We start from the raw sequence: 23926 nt of genomic DNA, 5'->3' as shown, positions 1-23926 counted from the left end.
TGACATGCAGGATATATTGATATCATTCCAGACACGAACATCTGTTGTGGAGAAATAACACACAGGACCTCAGTGGCAAAAACACATATGGACATGTGTGTCCCCAGATGCAAACTCCTGAGGATGATCTGATAGATGCTGATGTCATAAGCACTAGAGCTCTTACTTAGTTGAATGGAATGTTATTATAAGAATCACCTAGAATTTGCCTGTTACATAAGAGTTAGGTAACACTGAATAATTTAGCAGACTAGATAATGAAACATATTGAAAATTCAGTAGAGAAAGGAGGGATGCTTTTCATGATCATTTTTTCCCTCTTTCAAGCATTTGAGCATTTTTGTGAATTGGTGAGTGGTTTGGGAGTATATGATTGGTAGAGGTATTTGAGATAGGGAGTGGGGAAGACAGACAAAGCACGTTGCTGCTTAATGGCAGAATAATGGAGCTGAATGGGGCTGAACGAGTAGTAAAGAGTGAATGAGTCAGCAAATGCAATGCATTTCCAACAGTGCCTGCAACAGCAACAAGTAAATGATGGTTATGTGATTATTGATATCATTGCTATTATTACCCATTTAATAATTAAATCCTGCAAATAATAGGCTTCCGGTAGGTTTTCTTTTTCTTGTTACATCTCGCTGCATCCAGCAGAGATACAGTGAAATGATATAAAAATTGAGTTTTCTTCTTTTAAAAACTTGTCACAGAAGGAGCCCCCACAGTTGACTTTCGAGAAAGTAATCCTGTGTCTTGGAGTTAATTCATGATCACTTACCATCAGCCTCTCTCACCACCACTGTGAAGTATTTCACAGCTCCATTGGTGTCGCTGAACCAGCTGCAGTTGAAAGTAAAGTTGATGGAAGATTTGCTAATTAGCACATCCTTTTTATTCACACGAATATGTGGAGGTGGAGGAGGGGGGCCTGGAAGAAGGATGGGAAAGGAACCAAAAAGGGTCACAATTATGCTTTTGAATATAAAATATTAGTGAGATGAAGGTCTTCACTCACCTACATCAGGCTGCATGTGTGTATGTATGTCGTGTGTGTGTGTGTGTGTATCTAATGCTTGGAATCAAGAAAACCTCCTCCTCTCCCGAAGGGAAGCCAGCAGAGGAAGTGACTTGTCGGTAGCACATTAAACATAATGAAAGAGGCAGCTCCTCAGCAGGATTTCCTGAAGTTTTAGCATCAAGTTGCTTAAAAGCTCTATTATGGCTCTTTCTACATCAGGCAAAGAGATGTATTTAAACACTAATTCATTCAGGTTCTTTAAGACCATTTAACTTGTTTGCTGCCAGGATGCTTTACACAGAGAAATGTTTATCCTTCTCAGAGCCTCTTAGTCCTCTTCAAGGGGCAACGGGACTCGCTAGCGTGGAAATGAGCCACACACGCGAAGGAGGGTGACGGGCGCAGAGCAAGGCGCGCGCCTTCGGGACACTCACGGTCTATCATGGTGACGGTGCTGTCCTCAACCACCTCGCTGGCCACGCCGGCCGACTGCACCTTGACAGACACCAGGTACCTCTTATGAGGCACCAGCATCATGATATTAAGCAGAGACTTTTCTTTCTCCAGCTTTCTGGAGAACTCAACTTCCTGAGTGTCCATTTTCCGGCACTCAATGCTGTACCCATCAAAGTCAGAATCAGGAGGGATCCAAGAACAGGCAATGGCTGTAGAGTTCTGAGGCCGGCAATGCAGGTTCTGTATCTTGTCTGGCTCTAAATAAAAGAGAGGAAGAGACACTTCACAACTCTGGGAGACACATTTTGAGTTCCTTTGACTCCAGCTAGCTCAGAGATCTAAATAAATAACTCCCGATCTTCATGTGAACTGCTTTTCACAAGGCAATGTCTGCCTACTAGGCCTCACTTTGAGAAACACTGAAAGTTAAAATGCTGTCCCTTTAGAAAAAACTACCAGGTGCCAGTGTGATTGCAAACACAGATGTAAACAGGGACACTGAACCAAGTGTCAGATAGAAGGCAGGAGTCAGAGAGAAGGTGGGGCAGAGTAGCCAAGAGTGTAGCTTGATCTGCCTGAATTCAAATTGTTTATCAGCGATACAATCCTGGACAGGTGATTTAACATAACTGTGGCCCATCTGTAAACTGGTGAAGTTAAGAGTATCTACTTCATGTGGTTGAGCTTCCCTCATGGCTCAGTGGTAAAGAATCTGCTTGCCGATCCAGGAGATGCGAGTTCAACGCCTGAGTCAGGAAGATCCTCTGGAGAAGGAAATGGCAACCACGCCAATATTCTTACTCGGGAAATCCCATGGATGGAGGAACCTGGTGGGCTACAGGCTTAGGGTTGCAAAAGTGTCAGACGTGGCTTAGCAACTAAACAACAAACACTTCATGTGCTTGTGGGAATGACTCAATGAGTTGAAACATGCACAGACACCTAGCTCAGGGGCTTGCGTGGTAATTGCTCAATAAATTTTAGTTCTTTTTTAAAACTTTATTTTATTTTGGGCTGCACTGGGTTTTCTTTGCTGCACACGGGCTTTCTCTACCTGAAGCAAGTGAGGGCTACTTTCTAGTTGTGATGCTCAGGCTTCTCATTGTGGTGGCTTCTCTTGCACTGGGGCAGTAGTTACAGTGCATAGGCTTAGCTGCTCCATGTTGTGTGGGGTCAACCCACGTGCCCTGTGTTGGCAGGTGGACTCCCAACCACTGGACCACCAGGTAAGTCCAAATGTTAGTTCTTACAATAAGGACAGTAAGAAATGGCATTGCTGCCTCGTTACCTTCTGTGTCTGGCTTCTGTCCCTCTCTTCCATTTTTGCCTGCCCTTCCCCACTCACATGCCGTACTCCAGGCACTGAAACACCTGTGGTTCCCCGCATACCCCAGACTCTTCCATGCCCCTGTTTTATGGCCCTGTGCTTACGGTCACTCACTTTCTTCTGCCTGACACAGTGCCTGACTCAGTGGGGACTTGAACGGCAGCTGATTTTATTTGTTCTTGTGAGTGACACACCCATAAAGAAAGGTTCAGTCTGAAAGAAAACCAGTCTTGTGACTGTGCAGCTTAATAACCAAACTGTTATTAACAAAGGCTACCGCATTACGATGGCTGGATGGCATCACCGACTCGATGGACATGAGTTTGAGTGAACTCCGGGAGTTGGTGATGGTCAGGGAGGCCTGGCGTGCTGTGGTTCATGGGGTCGCAAAGAGTCGGACATGACTGAGGGACTGAACTGAACTGAACCCCATTACATAAGATCTTCTGGGAACTACATGTAGACCTACTTGGCACTCCCAGACCCACACCCATTGCTCTGATTTGGAGGACAACCCACCTTCCCTTGACCCCTAATTTGTTATAGAAGTTCTTGTCCTCAATAAACACACAGCATTGCTGTGCCATTGAGGGAAGTCCTGTTTCATATCAGGGCCTATCTATTGATGCTTTGGAACTGTGGTGCTGGAGAAGACTCTTGTGAGTCCCTTGGATAGCAGGGAGATCAAACCAGTCAATCCTAAAGGAAATCAACCCTGAATATTCACTGATGCTGAAGCTCCAATACTTTGGCCACCTGATACAAAGAGCTGAGTCACTGGAAAAGACCCTGATATTGGGAAATGTTGAGGGCAGGAGAAGGGGGCAGCAGAGGATGAGATGGTTAGACAGCATCTCTGACTCAGTGGATGTGAGTCTGAGCAAACTCTGAGAGACAATGAAGGACGGAGGAGCTTAGCGCGCTGCAGTCCATGGGATCACAAAGAGTTGGACACAGCTTAGTGACTGAACAAGAACAATCTAGGTCCACAAATGTGAGCTGAGTCACAGCAGGTCAGATGAGGATGATTTAGGGAAAAGACAATCAAACCGAGAATTTTTCAGAATAGAGGAAGAATTGGCCTTTGAGGCAAACAATTTTGAACTCCCTTCAAACCAAGTCACAGCTGAGATCTAAAGACATCTCCTCTTTCAGCTTTGGAGAAAGTCTTTTAAAACATCCAGCCTAATCTATCATTCTGATAATTTACACAAAGTACGAAGTATATGGAAATTTGCTTCAATTTGATCTCTTCCTTCAGCTCCTTCTCTCTCCTTTTTACCTCTAAGTCCTGCTTGTCTACAAAGACTCAGGTCAGGTCTCCAATTGACTAAGAAATGAGTATCTACTGCATACAAAGTGCCCTTCTAGGGTCTGTGAACAGTATAGAAATGAATAAGATATTAGCTGTAACCTCTCGGAAAGTGAGATGAGTCCTAAACAAAATACAAGGTAGAAACGAGATGGGGAAGAGGATGCTCTATGGAGTAAGAGACAACTTCCTGTTGCTGGCGTTAGTGCTGGGCAGGACTCAGCAAAGCCTTTCTGGTAGAGATGACACTTCACCAAGATACTGGGAAAGAGGCACTTTAGGCAGAGACAACCATGAACCTGGGCATCAAGGGTGGGGATAGGAGGCATGGCTGGTGGAGCCATGCACGGGGTTTATCACGGCTGGAATGTTTTTGCAAGACATGGGGCACTGGCAAGATTTTACATGAGAATTCTTGACGTCTGTTTTGTTTAATCCTCTGTTATCTCGGGTTTTCTGTTACCCACAGCCAAACCTGATCCTAACTAATGCAATCCACAAAGTTCACTCCGCCACTCCCCATGAAGCTCATTATCAAGTCCCTCTTGGTGGTGGCCGCTCTCCTCTTGAGCAAGCCCCATTTGGTAAATGCCTGTCTTACATTCTAGCATCTAGGACTGGATATAACTCTCCAGATGTGATCTGACCAGCCCAGCCTCAACTGAGTTCTTTGAACACTTGGCATTCAATTCCACAGCCTATAGTCAGCCACTGAAAACTCCTGATCTTGCTATAAATGAGAAGTCTTAGTTCTTTTTCACATGTTTCTCTCAACACTCAGTTATCTGATTCCAAACTAGTCTTTGGATAAAACACAATTAAAACCACTGTAGCATGAATGTTTGTTGAATTAACAAAACAGCTACTGGCTTAAATTTCTAATTTTCAGCTTTGTATTTTATCAATAACCAATAACTGTCTGGCCTGATCTCTGAATCTACATTTACTGGGTATTATTGAGCAATAACGGAGAAGGCAATGGCAAGCCACTCCAGTACTATTGCCTAGAAAATCCCATGGATGGAGGAGCCTGGTGGGCTGCAGTCCGTGGGGTCGCTAAGGGTCGGACACGACTGAGCGACTTCACTTTCACTTTTCACTTTCACACATTGGAGAAGGAAATGGCAGCCCACTCCAGTGTTCTTGCCTGGAGAATCCCAGGGATGGGGGAGCCTGGTGGGCTTCTGTCTATGGGGTCACACAGAGTCGGACACGACTGAAGTGACTCAGCAGCATTGAGCAATAAATATTTGGATTGAGGTTCCTATACCAAGAACTTCTGTTTCTTTATTTGTGGTACTTATCTCAAAATGTCTTGGGGAAGAAACTGATATATATTTTATCACTGAGGTATTTTCATCCTTAGAATTTACAGCATTATGTTCTAACCAGTCCCTCTGCTTCTAGTTTGCCCCTTTCAATCCATTCTCTGTACCACCCCCACAGTGACTTTTATAAAATGCAAATCTATTATATCTCAGTCAAAAAGCCTTCAGTGGTCCAATGGATTGAGGTTTAAAGTCATTACCATGGCTCGCAAGACATTTCACGACCTGATTTTCCTAATCCTTACCTTTTATCTTCTGGTCAACTGAACTCCTTTCTATTTCTGTCTCCTGCCTGGTTTTAGAATCTTTTATTCTCTCTACCAGGAATATCTTTACTTCTTTCCTCATCTCCACCTGCATGTCTTACCCTTTCCTTAAGTTTTGATTTGGATGCTTCTCTTTCTAGGAAGTTCCCTTGTATTGGGTCAGATGTCTTTGCCATGTGTTTTTCTAGTGCCAAATACTTCATCACACCCAAAATGTCTTTTTAATGATAGTACCTCCCACTGAGTTGTAAGTTCCATGAAGGCAGAGATGATTTCTTCTTGTTAAAGCTGAATAAATGAATAAATCTATGTAGAACTGTCTGAATTCAAATCTAACCAATTCCAGGTAAAAATGTGAATTTAAACCAAGCCCCAATGCAATAAGATGTTGCAACACATACTACCTCCCCATTTCATCTGAGAACCAAGAGTAGCAAAACATGTCATACTTGTCCTCACAGATCCAAAAATTGGCTTGCTGTAGGTTTTCCAGGAATCACCACTGACAGTCTTGACGCTAAATTGATAAGATCTCCCTGGACGAAGACCATGCACAATGCGTCCTTCTGATTTTCTGTTGCTGTAGGGGTTGAAGACTGTGATGGCATCTCTGGGGAACCACTGCAGCTCAAAGTCATCATAGTCTGTCCAGTCTGGTGGCCCTTTCCAGGTGATGGCCAATGATGTGTTTGTAACATCAGCAAATGACATAAGACTGGGAGGACTTGGGGCTATATGTACGAGAAAGTGAAAAAATCATGCAATTATTTCTGCACCATACACAAATAAGATAGCTCAGTGAAATCAGACATACATTTAATGTACTTTGTAGGAAGAGGTAATACGATACCATAATAATAAAAGCTTCCATTTATAGTCTTTACTATGTGTAAGACACTGTTCTCAAATGTTTTATGTACATTTTGTTTAATTTTTATAATCAGTTTTTTGTTTTTTTTTTTAACCAGGGTGCTATGGAGCATGAGTGAGCCTTGAATGGTTTATAAGTATGAAAGTGAAGGCTGGAGTTAACAATTACATCCAACTGAGACAGCCTTGTTCATTGACTCCAGGGTGGCACACAGATATCAATGTTATCTGTGTGTGCCCAAGAAATATTTAGAAAGCTCTGCTGGACTTCCCTGGTTATTAAGAATCCACCTGCCAATGCAGGGGGACACAGGTTCAATCCCTGGTCAGAAGATTCCACATACTGAGAAGCAACTAAGCCCTGAAGCCGGTGGGCTCTAGAGTCAGTGCTGTGCAACAAGAGAAGCCCCCGCAACGAGAAGCTGAGAAGCCTTCATACCACAACTAGAGAAAGCCTGAGTGCAGCAACAAAGACCTAGCACAGCACCCCCCCCAAAAAAAACCCACTGCTCACAGTACTTTAATGATGATATATACGACCATCCCCATTTTACAGATAAGAAAGCTGAGGCTTAGAGGTGCTCGGTGACCTGCCCAGTTTCACACAGGTAAGTGGAGGAGCTATGTCAACCTCCCAACTGTTTTTTACCCAAAGTCTATCTCCTTTATCCACTCTACTATAGACCCTTCCCAAGTTCAGGGGTGAGCACACAGCACATCACTGATTTTATTTCTTATTAATAAGGTCACAATTAAAACGTGTCTGTGGAAGCTACTTCCCACCAGTGCTTGGCCACTGGTCACTGGGCTTCTTACCTGTTCTGCTCTCCCCCGTGGCCCTGTTGCTGAGGTCTCCACTGTGAGTTACCACACACAGAGTGTACTTCCTTCCAGGAACGAGGCTGTGAAAACGCCACTCTGTCAGGTCCTTGTCTTTCCAGTTTTCCTTCTTTGTGCCATTAGGGTTATAGAGAATCAGTTCATAAAAGTCGAAGTCCCCAGGGGCTGGACTCCAGCTGAACCAGAGGCTGTCTGTCATGTTTTGATTGGATCCTTTGAGGTTACTCACAGTGGCTGGGACTTAAACAGAGGGAAAACCTTTACTGAACACAAAACAGATGGAAACAAAAGCATCTGGCCCCACAGATGAACACAGGAGCTATGCTGGGTGTATGGATGAGCAGCACCTATGGTAGAGTCAGATCTTGCTTCTATTTCAGGTCACCTGAGTTCAAGAGCATGCGGTCTAGAGACCTGGCACAAATTAAAATCAAATTGAAAAAAGCACAATAGGAGATGACTTCTATTAATATATGCTTGCTACATGTCCTCTGATAAACATATAAAGTGAAATTTTCAGAAATGATTAATTAAGACAGGTCAAATAGTTTATAACTTAGCTTATCAAAAACCCTGCAAGTATTCATAAAAGGTTCCTGCCTCTTCCAGTCTGGCTCATCTTACTCGTGGCCACCATCCCATAATACCCTTCTCTGGGCCACTTTACTTCCTCTCCATCCTCTTTTAGGCTCTCAGTTCTTTCTTCCCAAAAACCTATACTGACGGAAGCTCAATTGGGAAAAGAAGTGTCGACAGTCATTTCTACCACAGTATAAGTTAGTCAGACTGGTACCTGTCCCATGGGTATGTAAGTTTCATGATTCCTTGGAGAGTGAAGACTGTTGTTCCTATTTGGAGGAACTTTAAACATGAATGGGCAGATCAGGGAACATGTGCATAGGCAGATGGCCCTGAAAACAGTAACACCTAGGCAATTCTACTTATGGCTCATCTGTTGCTATTTTTAAAAAATTCTTTATTTATTTATTTTTGGCTATTCTGGGTCTTTGTCACTACACGTGTACTTTCTCTGCAGTGCTTGAGCTTCTCATGGTGCAACTTCTCTTGTTGCAGGGCACTGGCTCTAGGATGTGTGGGCTTCAGTAGTTGTGGTGCATGGGTTTAGTTGCCCCGTGGTATGTGGAATCTTCCCAGACCAGGGATCAAAACTAAGTCTTTTGCACGGGCAGGCAGATTGCTAACCACTGGACCACCAGGAAGTTCCTGCTGCTCTTTTTCATTCCCTCAGAAGACAAACTGAGAAATCCTGTTGAGTGTCTAGAATGAGCTCTTCCCATGTCTCCTCCCATCTTGAGGTCTCAGCTGGAAGACTTCTCTGTATAAAGTGGCCTCCAAGTCTAGTCTTGCCAAGTCACTCTCCATCACAATGTACTGCATCTTTCCTTCAGAGGATTGAAGGCATTCCAAAATCATCTTCCTTTAAAATCTGCCATCTTGCCCCTTCTCCCTCTTTGGTAATGAAGACCCCTATGAAGTCAGGGACCCATGTAAGTCTTGTCCGCTGTCCTAGTCCAGAAGTGAGCTCAGTGCCTGGCACACAAGAGTGCTCAAAAATGATTATCAATTGAGAATGAGAGTTGAATAGAAAAATGAGACAATAGACTCAGAAGAGGTGGCAAGAATACACAGAACTATACGAAAAAGATCTTAATAACTCAGATAACCACGATGGTGTGGTCATTCACCTAGAGCCAAACATCTTGGAGTGCAAAGTCAAGTGGACCTTAGAGAGCATCACTACGAGCAAAGCTAGTAGAGGTGATGGAATTCCAGTTGAGCTATTTCAAATCCTAAAAGATGATGCTGTGAAAGTGCTGCACTCAATATGCCAGCAAATTTGGAAAACTCAGCAGTGGCCACAGGACTGGAAAAGGTCAGTCTTCATTCCAATCCCAAAGAAAGGCAATGCCAAAGAATGCTCAAACTACCGCACAATTGCACTCATCTCACACGCTAGTAAAGTCATGCTCAAAATTCTCCAAGCCAGACTTCAGCAATATGTGAACCGTGAACTCCCAGATGTTCAAGCAGGTTTTAGAAAAGGCAGAGGCACCAGAGATCAAATTGCCAACATCTGCTGGATCATGTAGAAAGCAAGAGAGTTCCAGAAAGACATCTATTTCTGCTTCATTGACTATGCCAAAGTCTTTGACTGTGTGGATCACAAGAAACTGTGGAACATTCTGAAAGAGATGGGAATGCCAGACCACCTGACCTGCTTCTTGAGAAACCTGTATGCAGGTCAGGAAGCTACAGTTAGAACTGGACATGGAACAACAGACTGGTTCCAAATAGGAAAAGGAATACGTCAAGGTTGTATATTGTCACCCTGCTTATTTAACTTATATGCAGAGTACATCATGAGGAAGGCTGGGCTGGAAGAAGCACAAGCTGGAATCAAGATTGCTGGGAGAAATATCAATAATATCAGATATGCAGATGACACCACCCTTATGACAGTAAGTGAAGAAGAACTAAAGAGCCTCTTAATGAAGGTGAAAGAGGAGAGTGAAAAAGCTGGTTTAAAACTCAGCATTCAAAAAACTAAGATCATGGCATCTAGTCCCATCACTTCATGGCAAATAGATGGGGAAACAATGAAAACAGTGACAAACTTTATTTTTTGGGGCTCCAAAATCACTGCAGATGGTGACTGCATCCATAAAATTAAAAGATGCTTGCTTCTTGGAAGAAAAGCTGTGACAAACCCAGACAGCATATTAAAGAGTAGATATATTACTTTGCTGACAAAGATGAGTAGAATCACAGCTATGGTTTTCCAGTAGTCATGTATGGATGTGAGTTGGACTATAAAGAAGGCTGAGCATGGAAGAATTGTTGCTTTTGGACTGTGGTGTTGGAGAAGACTCTTGAGAGTCCCTTCGTCTGCAAGGAGATCAAACCAGTCAATCATAAAGGAAATCAATCCTGAATATTCTTTGGAAGGACTGATGCTGAAGCTGAAGCTCCAGTACTTTGGCTACCTGATGCAAACAGCCAAGTCATTAGAAAAGACTCCGATGCTGGGAAAGATTGAAGGAAGGAGGAGAAGGGGGACGACAGAGGATGAGATGGTTGGATGGCACCATCGACTCGATGGACATGAGTTTGAGCAAGCTCTGGGAGATGGCGAAGGACAGGGAAGCCAGGTATGCTGCGGTCCATGGAGTCACAAAGAGTTGGACATGACTGATCAACTGGACAACAACAATGGAGAAAAAGTAGATTTGGTTTCTTATGAGAAACCCAGAGATGATGCTTTTGCATTTTCCTGGCACTCTTGTGTTCACTGCATCTAGTGCTGTGTTTCTGATTCACAGCGGTCATTGCTTTTTGTCCCATTTGTAGCTGCCCTCCTTTGCACCTGCTCTCCACTCTATCTATTTCTTGCACAAAGTTGAAAAGCACAGTTTGAATCGAACCCAATGTGTTATAACCCTCTTGTAGGGTTTGCTGGCAAGTGGAGGAGCCAGATTCATTTTTCCATCAAACTCTTATGAGGTAAACACACGGTGGAAACAAAGCAGAAACAAATGCAGAAACTATTTTGACATATAAATGAAATGTCTGATTTAGGGTTAGAAATTTCATATAAAGGTCACAAATTTCATATAAAGCTACACCCTGGGTAGAGTAGGAAACTAAAATCAAATCAAGGAAAAGCCAGTGAGTACTGTGACAATTTCCCTGCTATTCACTACAGATTGAGTCCAGGTCTTACCTGTTCTCCCAAATATGAAAGACTCATTTGACAGTTCCCCACTGTGAGTTACAATCACCATTCTGTACATTCGACCTTGTAGCAAGTTCTGGAAGGAGAAGCTCTGGACTTGCGGGTCAACTTGAGCTCGATCCTTAAGAGTTCGATCTGGGTTGTACAGAAAGATGTTGTAGGAGTTGAGCTCCCCCTCTGAGGGGGTCCAGCTAAAGGACAGGTGTCGGGTGGAGTTCTCTGTGATCCTCAGATTGGTGACAGCTGCTGGGACTGGAAAAATCAGGAAGCAAGAGAGTGAGACTGAGTTTCGGCACATTTCTGACACAGCCCCAGATTGATGCCTGGATGGCCACACTTCAATAAGAGGCTCAAAACATGTGGTCCCTGCTTGTGAAAGTACCTGACTTCATGGAGACCCCAAAGCAAATAAATCTGAATATTGTGAATTATTGATGCTGGAACTGTTAATGTTAAAAAACAAAACCTCAGGAGAACAGGAAAAAAGACACTAATTGAATGCTATATTCAAAGACATTTTAAAATATTTATATTTATACAAATATATATATTTATAATATAATTTAAATATATTTAAAATATATTTATATATTTTATAATATTTATAAAGTAAATGTTAGTCTGCCCTGTGTAACTAAATGTTTTTCCAATACTAAGAGCTAGATCAGAGACAAAAAAACTATCTCTGAGTGCCATCTGAAAGCTAAAAAGTGACCATTGGAGGGAAGGGCAGAGTGGAGGAGAGAGTGAGTGGGCAAGGAAAGGAAAACCAAGCAGGAAGAAAATTCTATTAGGGATACAGGAAAGAGACAGTGGAGGACAGAGGAGCCTGCTGTGCTACAGCCCATGAGGTCACAAAGAGTTGGACATGACTGAACAACAAATGGGAAAGAGAAGGAAGAGGAAAAGCCAAAACTATATATATATAAAAGATTCACATTAGGATTTTGCAACCCCTTTGCCTTCCATGCTACCTGATCAAGAGCCACCAGACACAGCCTGCTTCCAGATTGTTGGCACAGATGCTGCCTGCTACCCAAGAAGTCTTAAGATGTCAGTAGAAAGAGGACATCTGTCTCAGTTTCTCTTGGGTTCTCCACTCCAAAGACTTTCTCGGGCTCTTTTGCTTTTCCCCTCTCCTGATGCCAGATCCTTAAAAGTTGGTATTTTCCATGGTATCTGTCCCCTTCATAATCCATAATATTAGCTCAGCAATCAATCCCAGTCACTTTGTAGACTGCTACGGTCTGCAAGTTTGTGCTCCTCCCTCCGCTCACCAAATTCATCCGTTGAAACCTAGCGGGTGTAGTCAGTGGGAGATAATTAGGTCTTAAGGGTGGAGACCTTGTGAGTGGGGTCAGTGTCTTATGAAAGAGACCACAGAGGGTGCTCTTGTCTTGCCCGCCACGTGAGGACACAGTGAGGAGGTGTTCTCCGCAAGTCAGAAAATGGGCCCGCACCAGACACCGAATCTGTTGGAGTCTTGACCTTGACCTTCCAGCCTCCGGAACTGTGAGAATTAAGGTCTGTTGTTTAAACCATTTGGTTTATGGTATTCTCAGTACAGAATCCTGAACAGACTAAAACATGGAGAATTTAACTAGACTTTTTATCCCAGTCTTTATCCCCAGCTCACTTTTCTGAGGTGGGTCCCCATTTTCAATGACCTCTCTCTGCACATCATCCAGACATCTCAAACTTGGTCCGGAGCTGAGCCCTGTGTCTTTTTCCTGGACACTCTCTCTTCCTGCTTCTCTTTTGTCAATTAATAGAATCATCTTCCACCAGATGCCCCATGTAGAAGCTCTAGAATCTTCTGTTTCTCCTCTTACACTCCACTCAGCCACTCAGTGCCATCTTATCTAACACAGGACTATTTCTTCATTTTATCTACTATTCTCCATCACCCCCTGAGTTAGTTTAGCTTTGGACCCTTATTGTTTCTATGACTGCCATCATCTTAGGATCCCAGTCATTGCTCTAACCACCTGGCTGGCTCTGACCACTGCCAACAGTGGCCTCATTACTGCTCCTCCAACTGGCCTCCACCCTCCTGCCTCAGGATCCTTGCCTTGCTGTTTGCTCTACTTGGGGATGGGCTAAGTAGCTCAGTCATGTCCAACTCTGTGTGACTCCATGAACCTGCCAGGCTCCTTTGTCCATGGGATTCTCTAGGCAAGAATACTGGAGTGGACTGCCATTCCCTTCTCCAGGGGATCATCATAACTCAGGGGTCGAACCGGCATCTCTTACATCTAACTTGCATTGGCAGGTGGGTTCTTTACCTCTAGCACCACCTGGGGTGGTGCTACTTGGGGATACTCTTCCCCAAATGTCTATACCATCCTTCCTTTTTCTCTCTTTAAAAAAATTTTTTAATTTTTACTCAACTGTCACCCTCTCGACAAAACCTTTCAGGACTGTACTATCTAAAACGTTAAGCTTCTAACACTTGCTAACCCACTTTCCTGCTTTAATTTTCTTCTCAGTGAAAAGTGAAAGTTGCTTAGTCATGTCCGACTCTTTGTGACCCCATGGACTATTCAGAGCATGGAATTCTCCACACCAGAGTACTGGAGTGGGTAGCCATTTCCTTCTTCACGGGATCTTCCTGACCCAGGAATCGAACTGGGATCTCCTGCATTGCAGGCGGATTCTTCACCAGCTGAGCTACCAGGGAAGTTCTCTCCTAAGTATTCATTACCATCTAACCTACTATATACTTTACTTTTAGTTTTTAATTAGAGGATAATTACTTTATAATGTTGTGTTGGTTTCTGCCATATAACAATGCAAATTATATATATATAAGTAATATACCCTCCCTCTTGAGTCTCCCTCCCCTTCTTATCTCATTCTTCTAAGTCACCACAGAGCACCAGGCTGGACTCCCTGTGTTATTCAGCAGCTTCCCACTAGCTATCTGTTTTACCCCTGACAGTGTATACATGTCATGATATATATACACACGATAGTATATAAATGTCAATGCTGCTTTCTCAATTTGTCCTACCCTCTCCTTCCCGCCGCTGTGTCCACAAGTATCCTATTCTATTTTTTACCTCTTTGTTTATTGCCTTTCTTCTCTGCTAGAAGATAAGCTTCATGACCACGAGGATTTGTTTTACTCATTTCCGTGTATCCAACACTTAAATAGTGCCTCACACACATAGTAGGTGCTTCATAACAAGTGCATTAATGAACTGGTCTTCTCACCTCTGGTCTCTCCTCCATTCAATCCTATTCCCCACTGCCATTTGATTTATCTTGTTTTTAAAGTACACATTTTTATTACAAAACATCCACTCTCTGGCTGAAAAAATTTTTATTATCTTCTTTATTTCATAAGATGAAACATAAATTCCTGAGGAAGGCACACCAGGCACTCTCTAATCTGGCCCCAACCTACCTTTCCAGCCTCACACCACCCTGTAAGACACACTTCAGTTACCACAAAACCTCACTGCTCCTCTCACACCTCCCTGTGTTGTGCACACAGTCATCTGTCTACACCGGTGGCCTTCTGGTTTTTCTCCATGTGGGTAATTGTTTCATCCTTCATGACAGTACTGAAAAGTCACTTTTAAGACTTCCCAATGCCACCTCTTCCACGCTCCCCTTGATGCTGGACCTTCCTGTCTCATATACAACCTTTATCACAACGTATTGTCTTTATTTGTCCACATGTCTGTCTCCCCCAAGTGTCAGTCACCTCTTTCAGGATAGAAGCATACCTAATTTATGTTCCTATCAACATCAAACCCTTTCAGACCTAGTGAAAGTGTGTGTTAGCTGTTCAGTTGCCCGGCTTCCCAGGTGGCGCTAGTGGTAAAGAACCCGCCTGCCAATGCAGGAGACTTAAGAGATGTGGGTTTGATCCCTGGATTGGGAAGATCCCCTGGAGAAGAATATGGCAGCCCACTCCAGTATTCTTGGCTGGTGAATCCCATGGACAGAGGACCCTAGCAGGCTACATTCCAAGGGGGCACAAAGAGTCGGACATGACTGAAGTGACTTAGCAACACATACAGCTGCTCAGTCATGTCCAACTCTTTGTGACCCCATGGACTGTAGCCCACCAGGGTCCTCTGTCCATGGGATTCTCCAGGCAAGAATACTAGAGTGGGTAGCCGTTCCCTTCTCCAGGGGATCTTCCCAACCCAGGGATCAAACCCAGCTCTCCTGCATTGCAGGCAGATTCTGTACCCTCTGAGGTACCAGGAAAGTCCTTTCAGACTTAGGTATTTAATAAATAAATAATCATTAGACCAGTGGTGCTGTCTGAATAACGGCCCCCCAAGACATCCATGTCCTGATCTCCAGAACCTGTGAATATGTTACTTTCTGTGGCAAAATGGACTTTGCAAGTGTGATTGAGTCAAGGATCTTGAGGTGACAAGATTATTCGGGATTGTCCAGGTGGTGACCAATGGAATCACAAGAGTCCATAAAAGATGGAAGAAGGAGGCAGAAGAGCAGAGAAGTTGGAGTGAAGTCACTCCTGGAAGAAATGTGAGTGACCTCTAGAACTGAAAAGGCAAGGCATAGATTCTCCCCATAAAGTCTCTAGAATAGAAACAGCCCTTCTGTGACCTGACACCTTGATTTTAATGCCATGAGACTTATTTTCTGATTTTGATCTACAGAACTGTAAGATGATATATTTCTGTTGTTTGAGCTACAAAGTTAGTGACAATATATTACAGCAACAATAAGAAATGAACAGAGTCATTTTTGATGAAGAATCTTGAATTGGAGTGTGGCGAGCTGAAGGCTGTGTGAACAGGGCAGCTGGTGTGGAAGTGGCAGATCACCATGAATGTTCTGCTGTGTCAAGAAATAGACTTCATCTCCCAATGTTACTTCATCCCTTTGAGTCTGCGGTTCTTAAGGAATGGCAGACAAGGATGTATCTTGCACAAAACAGTAAGCTGCGCGAATTACCTGTTCGGCCTTCTGTTTGGGCTTCCTTGCTCAAGAGGCCTCCGCTGACGGTTAGGATCTGTATCTTGTACTTCTTTCCTGGTGTTAGGTCTTCAAACTTGTGGTGCTTCGTGGTGGCTGCCTCTGATATGTTACTTAGGAGGATCCCATTTTCACTCAGAAGTAGGATATCATATCTTTCTGCCATGCCAACAGCTTTTTGCCAACTTACTATTAAGGAATGACTACTGTATGCATTGTCTGCAGTTATTCCCTGGACAGACGCTGGAACTGCAAAAAAAAAAAAAAAAAAGAGAGAGAGAGAGAGAATCAGGTTCCATCACTTAGGGCAAAGTAATCAATTGAGATAAACTTCCCTAAATCAACTGCAGATGGAAGATGATGCTTCATGGTTGCATTGACACTCTTCTTGTGCCCTTCGGAGAGAGTATTGGTCTGGCCAAAAAGCTTGTTCAGATTTTTCTGTAACACCCTATGAAATGGACTTTTGGGGCCAACCCAGTATTTCTTGACCTGAATTATCCATATAACTGCTTAGATTCTCTATTTTTCCCCCTCTGATTTAGAAAGGATCTTGAAGTCAAACAAGTAGAAAAATTAGTGAGAGTGACACTAATAGATACGCGGAGTGATACATATCTAAGTATTTACAAAGTGGAAGAATGCTGAACAAACTTACATTCAATGAATATAGTTTGGATGACTGAATTATGTTGTTTGTTTAGACTTTCCTTCCCAAGATTAACTCATGTCAAAGCTTCAAGCCTTGACCTAAGCACTAGCATATAACAGTCTTTGACCTACGGCTTCTGATGTGAAAGGCCAGATAGGAATGTTTATTAATAATATTTAGTGTTCTATGCTTATATTTTTTTCTCATTCTGCCCAATCTCCTCAAGAGATCTCATCCACCCACGATTTGAATTGTCACCCATGTGGTGATGACTCCCAGATTTACACTCAGTTCAGATCTCTCTTATAGTTTTGCAAATGACATTCCTCTCTGGATGTTCCACAGACTCCCAGCTCTCAAGATGCCCAAATCAAACTCCTCATCTCCCTTCCATCACCTCCTTAGTGCTTTTTGTTTCTATCTCTTGGTCCAAGTCAGAAACTCGACTTGTCACCCTTACCTTTCTACATAATCAAGCATGAATCCTGTCATTCCTGCATCTTAAATCTTACATCTCTTTGGTCTCTCCACTTCTCCCTTTCTCTACTGCACTAGCCTAGGACACTGTCATTTCTCACTCACGGCACTGCAAGTGTCTCTTGACCAGAGTTTCCTCATGTCCCACTGCTCCAAACTGCAGTGTTTGGCAGATTCTCATAGCACACAATGCTGACGGCCCTTCACGGCTCTCTGTAATTCTATAACCTTAACAATGAGGCCCTTGGCAATTAGGTCCATCTACCTACTTGGCCACGTGGCTCACATCTTTATTCTAGAAATAATGGTGTGTAGCTCCTCAAATCGGAGAAGGCAATGGCAAGCCACTCCAGTACTCTTGCCTGGAAAATCCCATGGATGGAGGAGCCTGGTAGGCTGCAGTCCGTGGGGTCACTAAGGGTCGGACACGACTGAGCGACTTCACTTTCACTTTTCACTTTCACACATTGGAGAAGGAAATGGCAACCCACTCCAGTGTTCTTGCCTGGAGAATCCCAGGGACGGGGGAGCCTGGTGGGCTTCCGTCTATGGGGTCACACAGAGTCAGACATGACTGAAGTGACTTAGCAGCAGCAGCAGCAGCAGCTCCTCAAATGTGCCATGCATCCTCTTCCGTCCAGGCCTTCACTTTTCTGCTTGAACCAGATCAACATATACTTCACCAGGATGATTTCCTAGTGTCTTTTTAAATGTTACTTTCTCCTGGAAGCCTTCCCTGACTCTTTTTTTCCTAAAATATTTATTTTATTTATTGATTGGTTTGGCAGTGCCAGGTCTTAGTTGCAGGATGCAGGATCTTTCGCTGTGGCATGTAGCGGCATGTAGGATCTAGTTCCCTGACCAGGAATTGAACCCAGGCCCCCTGTATTGGGAGCATGGAGTCTTAGCCATTGGCCCACCAGGCAAGACCCCCAACTCTTTTTGTTTGCTTCTATAATATCCCATTTTTACTTTTATTTTAACAAGTATTATGTTGTACTGTAATTGCCTTTTCACTTCTCTGCTTCCTTCTCTAGATTGTAGACTTCTTTGATCAAGGGCTCTATCTTGCTGTTAAGTTCCCACTTTCTAACATAGTGCTTGACATATAGTTGGAGATACTTATAAATAGAGACAGGCAGGGCACAGTACAGAGGCCCAGGCCCCACAACTAAATAAATGGTCATGAGGGTAGAAGATATCTAGCACATATTGTGTTGTGGTAGAAAGACCATGAGGTTTGGAGTCAGAGACACTTATATGTGAATTATAGTTCTAGGTCTTACTACATGTATCCTTGATAATGTTTCATAAACTTTCTGAGCCTTACTTTCATCATCTATAAAATGAAGATAATGATCTCTACCTTGTAGTGTGGCTAAAGATCATTTTATTAATTTTTTCTTTAAGATCTTTTTTTGATGTGGACTGGACCATTTTAAAAGTCTTTATTGAATTTGTTTCAATATTGCTTCTGTTTTATGTTTTGGTTTTCTGGCTCTGAAGTATGCGGGATCTTAGCTCCCTGACCAAGGATCCCTGCATTGGAAGGTGAAGTCTTAAACACTGGACCACCAGGAAAGTCCCTAAGGATTATTTTAGGGACTGGTATTTACAGGGTGCTTCTAGCTTATTTTTATTTTGAAAGCACTATATGAATAGTGTTATTAATATAAATGCAGATGGTGACTGCAACCATGAAATTAAAAGATGCTTACTCCTTAGAAGAAAAGCTATGACAAACCTAGACAGCATATTAAAAAGCAGAGAACTTTGCTGACAAAGTCCCGCCTGGTCAAAGCTATGGTTTTGCCAGTTGTCATGTACAGATGTGAGAGTTGGACAATAAAGAAAGCTGAGTGCCAAAGAATTGATGCTTTTGAACTGTGGTGTTGGAGAAGACTCTTGAGAGTCCCTTGGACTGCAAGGAGATCAAACCAGTCAATCCTAAAGGAAATCGGTCCTGAATATTCACTGGAAGGACTGATGCTGAAGCTGAAACTCCAATACTTTGGCCACCTGATGTGAAGAACTGACTCACTGGAAAAGACCCTGATGCTGGGAAAGACTGAAGGAGGGAGGAGAAGGGGATGACGGAGGATGAGGTGGTTGGATTGCATCACCGACTTGATGGACACGAATTTGAACAGGTTCCAGGAGTTGGTGATGACAGGGAGGCCTGGTGTGCTGCAGCCCATGGAGTTGCAAAAAGTTGGACATGATTGAGTGACTGAACTGAACTGATTAATATATAAATAAATGGGCTTCCCAGGTGGTGCTAGTGGTAAAGAACCTGCCTGCCAAGGCAGGAGATATAAGAGACATGGGTTTAGTCCCTGGTCAGGAAGATCCTCTGGAGGAGGACATGGTAACCCACCCCAGTATTCTTGCCTGAGAATCCCATGGACAGAGGAGCCTGGTGGGCTCCTTCATGGGGTCGCAAAGAGTTGGACATGACTGAAGTGACTTAGCATGCACTAATATAAATAAATAGAATATTATTAATTTATCACAAATGAAATAGATGACATAAGTGTATTTTTCTTTAAAGAATTTATAGAAAGGAGTAAACTTTTGAAAAATGCATAGATTAGAAAATCAGCTATTTATATTCCTTGGGTGAGAAAAAAATCTATTCATATGATTTGGTTTTGAATTACCTTTCATTTGCTTTGAACATCTCTATTGAAAAAGGAAAATGCACAGAAAAAAATATGAGAAAAGCTCTTGAAACCACATTTAACTATATAAATTTAGTGGTTTTGAATTTGGATATTGTCCATTTGTGAATGGCCCTGGAGAACTATCTGGCCCTTTTCCAGGTGGACACTTACTTGTCCGCCCAAGCACATCGATCTGGTTCTTCTGGGACCCGCTGACAGAAGCGATCACAATCCGGTACTGCTCGCCAGCTTCCAGCCTCTGGAACGTGTGCTCAGAGACGTGCTTGAGGACAGTCTGAGACTCGACCATTTGATTCTGCCTGAATGCTGACACCACATAGGAATCCACATCACCCCCACCAGGAGTCCAGTTCACTGTCAGGCTATCTGTTGCCCCACTGGGAGAAATGTGAATATTTTTGACCACACTAGGAACTAAGAAAAGACAGTAAATAAAAAAAAAAAATCACTTAGAGAATGAGTTGTGGAAATTTTCAACTAAAATTTTCATGCTTCCTACCTTTTGGCATCTACTGAAAGAATACATATGAAAAAATTGCTATCAGTCTACCGTTTTTCTCTGACTTTTCTGCTTGAGCTGAAGTTGACAGGGGAAATTTAGAGGGACACTAAGCCCAGTGAGTGGAAATGAAGAATGCCAGTTATACAAAAGGTAGCTAGTGAGACTGTCTTGGTCCAAGTCTGGTTTCTTCATTGACTAGCTGTGGGACTATAGGCAAATTACTCAACCCCTGTAAGTTTCAATTTCCTCATCAGAAAAACAGCAGTGATAATAATAGTAACCAGTCCATGAAATTGTTGGGATTGAACAAAATTTATACATAAAGTTCTTTGCTGTGGGTCCAATTCACAGAAAACTCTTTATAAATGTTAGCTGTTATAGCAACACTCCCAACAGAGTTCCAAAGAAGGAATACACAACCAACTAACTGACCGACTGACCGACCAACCAACGAACCCAGTTATTTCTACTTAATTTGTGTGACTCACAGGCAACAGCTATTCACATCAACTCAGTGCTTTTTTTCCCAGAAACTTTTCTTCTTCCCTACGTCATACTTCAGTTTTGTTAAACCAGCTTGGACAACATCATTGTCATTATCGAGATAAACTTCTCCTTTCTTGCCACTCCTGCCTTACCCCTTAGCCCTTCAAATCCGCAACCAAAACACTTGGCTACCCAACATGCTAAATACACCACTCTATCGAGTCAGGTTCAAGAGCCGGATTTCCAATTACCTGTGAAGCCCTCAATGAAGGCTGACTGCTGGACATCTCCACTGATCGTCAAGACAAGAATTTTATACTTGCGCCCTGGTGTGAGGGAGGTGAACCGATATTCGGCTGCAGTACTGACAAGGTGAAAAGGAGGAAATACTTTCATGTCGTTGAAGAGCAGCTGGATCTCGTACTGGTCGACATCCCCATCAGCTCGTGCCCAAGTCACCCAAAGGTCCTCGGTGCTCCTGTTCTTCAGCATGAGATCCTTAACAGCCTCTGGGACTGCAAGAAGACATTTCGAGAAAGTGACTGATTAGAGTTTACTCCACAATAATTTATGAATCACATTCACAGAACTGGCAAACATCTCTTTTCCCCAAATAAACCACATCAGCGACTTCAAGCATAATTAAACAAGAAAAATTGGAAGCCACTATTAAAATTGTAATTTTTTTCCTTACATAAATCTTATATGCTAAGTGTTGGTAGAATATAATTATAAAATGAGTTATGATCTCAATCGTAAGATGAAACAAGATGTCTAGAACTTTAAATGCATGATGCAGGAGGACAGGGAAGAAAAATGTGAAATTTGGCTTTCCTGCTTGTCCACTATGCCTGCTTTTATCTGTCAATAAATATTCTGTGATTACAAGGTCCTGGCTTGGCTGAATGATGTTAGTTCCAAGTGAGACTAACTGGGAATATAATTTACTGATCAGTAAGTAGATAAAATTCAAAGTTCAGATGAATTATATACTCAATGACCTTTATAGTCCCAACCAACCATCAAATTTTGCAATCTTTCCACTTACTTGTTCTTCCATTCCCTTGTTCACTGGCTTCATATTGTCCACTTTTCGTACTAACAGTAACACTGTACAACCGTCCAGGGACTAGCTTAACAAATATACACTCGTTTTCAGACTTGGGAATGCTTTTTGTTTGAATGAAGTTGTTTTTGTTTTTAATGGTGACTTCATAGTGATCGAAGTCTCCAGAGGCATGTACCCAGGACACCTTTAAATAGTCACTCCTGGCCGAGTTGCTGATACTGACTCCCTGGACCTTGTTAGGCACTGAAAAAAGAGAACAGAAAATAGCTAGATATAGAATGATTCTGAGGGAGTCATTGATCACAGGTGACAATCTCAGATGATAAAGGAAAGTGAGCAGATTTTTATTGTGTGCATTTAAAAGAAAAAATCTTAGACCTTCAGATCACAAATTTCTGGAGAGGAAAGATTGTTACACTATTTGGAGTCATTAAATGGATCATTTTTTACAGAACCTGAAGAATGAATTCTAATCCTATTGTTAGCCTATATAAAGTGTCTTGTACAAGATGGAACATTAAATGTAATAACTGATGATTAATATAAATGACGGCAATGACATTAATAATTTCAGCATACCTTGGCAACTCAATATATGACAATAAGTTACCAACATGAATACTTGCAATCCAAAAGAAAATGGAAGAGGAAGGACATGTGGTAATTGATACATGAAAATACGTTCAGCATCATTGCTGATCGAGGAAATGCTAGCTAGGGCCATGGTAAAATACCATTTTACATCCCTATGGTTAAAAACCTGATAAAACCCAGTGTGAGGGAGGTGGCTCATTCACAGAAGACTGACTGAATGAACTGGCAAATAAACACAGTGAAATAGTGTATGGAAGTCATAGTTAATTTTTCTTAACTCAAAACACAAAAATCTGGATTTCTTGTCCTTAATAGCAAATACAAAATATGGATGAATTTAATATTAACTGAAAGAAATCTAAGTCCCAGAAGATAACATATTGCATGAAAATACCTATTTTATATCAAAACAACTGAAAATTTTAAAAATATATAATTTTAGGATTACATAAATAATAAAATTACAACATGGAAGGCAAGAGAGAAAAATAGGAGTCGAGATGATGGCTATTGTGGGATGGATTAATGAGGAGGGAATCTCATGATCTGATGTAGATTATTAAGTCCCTAGCTTTTGTTCTGGGTAGTGCTTTCCGATGTACATATTAAATTATTTAAAATTGTTAATTAAATGCCTAAAAAACAAAACTGGCAACGTGGCAACTGACACATAAGATCCTGAGCCAAGAAATATGATTAATTCAATGTTGTGCATCTGACGTTCCCCATAACTATATAAATAAACAATTTTAAGAACCTATAGTTTTCCTCTCAGTTGATCAATCAATCCATGAATGCTTGTTAACAGGAGCACTGTAAAATAAGCCAGTTCTGTATTTAGAGCATGATATCACAGATATTCTATTTTTTTATTTGGGGCTGTATTTTAATTCAAAAGTAGGTCCCAGATTAATTACTATTTGGCATAACTGGATTTTATAAATATTAATGAGAAGGAGAATTGAGAATAGATATGAACTCAGTTGGATCCAGGATTATCATAAGTGACCAGTCCAGGTTCTACGCATAAATTTTCCTCTGTTCATTTCTTTGCATTTGTGCTTTTTCAATTAAAAAAAAAAAAAAAGAAAGAAAAAAAAAATAAATAAACTATCTCAATGCCACCATGTTCTCTGGATCTGGGCAATCTCTGTGTTTGGTGTATGTCAAACGATTTCTGCTCTGATCACATGCTAAGCCTATGTCCAGGTTTTCTCTCCCACGTTTCCACAAGCATGAAATGATCTAGAAACTTTAATATTTTGGTATCTAAGCTACATTTTTCATAATTCTCACATCTACAAGTTGCGCTACTATCCTTTCTTG

General features: G+C 42.2%; 1 protein-coding gene across 4 annotated transcripts in view; it reads right to left on the bottom strand.

Annotated features, from left to right (window-relative positions):
• The window catches only part of PTPRB (protein tyrosine phosphatase receptor type B), a 126019-nt gene that overhangs the window by 33608 nt on the left and 68485 nt on the right, over positions 1 to 23926 (bottom strand). For all 4 annotated transcript variants that reach the window (XM_055396780.2, XM_055396781.2, XM_055396782.2 and 1 more), the window contains 9 exons: positions 21986 to 22249; positions 21189 to 21452; positions 20100 to 20363; positions 16116 to 16385; positions 11160 to 11423; positions 7394 to 7657; positions 6157 to 6438; positions 1453 to 1731; positions 779 to 928 (listed from right to left, as the gene is read on the bottom strand). In XM_055396780.2, the coding sequence (XP_055252755.2) occupies positions 779 to 928; positions 1453 to 1731; positions 6157 to 6438; positions 7394 to 7657; positions 11160 to 11423; positions 16116 to 16385; positions 20100 to 20363; positions 21189 to 21452; positions 21986 to 22249 (2301 nt within the window). The remainder of the gene's footprint in view (positions 1 to 778; positions 929 to 1452; positions 1732 to 6156; positions 6439 to 7393; positions 7658 to 11159; positions 11424 to 16115; positions 16386 to 20099; positions 20364 to 21188; positions 21453 to 21985; positions 22250 to 23926) is intronic.

The sequence above is a fragment of the Moschus berezovskii genome, chromosome 6, assembly GCF_049115385.1.
Source record: "Moschus berezovskii isolate FMDL1 chromosome 6, NW_MosBer_1.0, whole genome shotgun sequence".
Lineage (NCBI taxonomy): Eukaryota > Metazoa > Chordata > Mammalia > Artiodactyla > Moschidae > Moschus > Moschus berezovskii.
The sequence above is the reverse complement of the archived record's forward strand: the minus strand, read 5'-3'. Positions and strand labels throughout refer to the sequence as shown.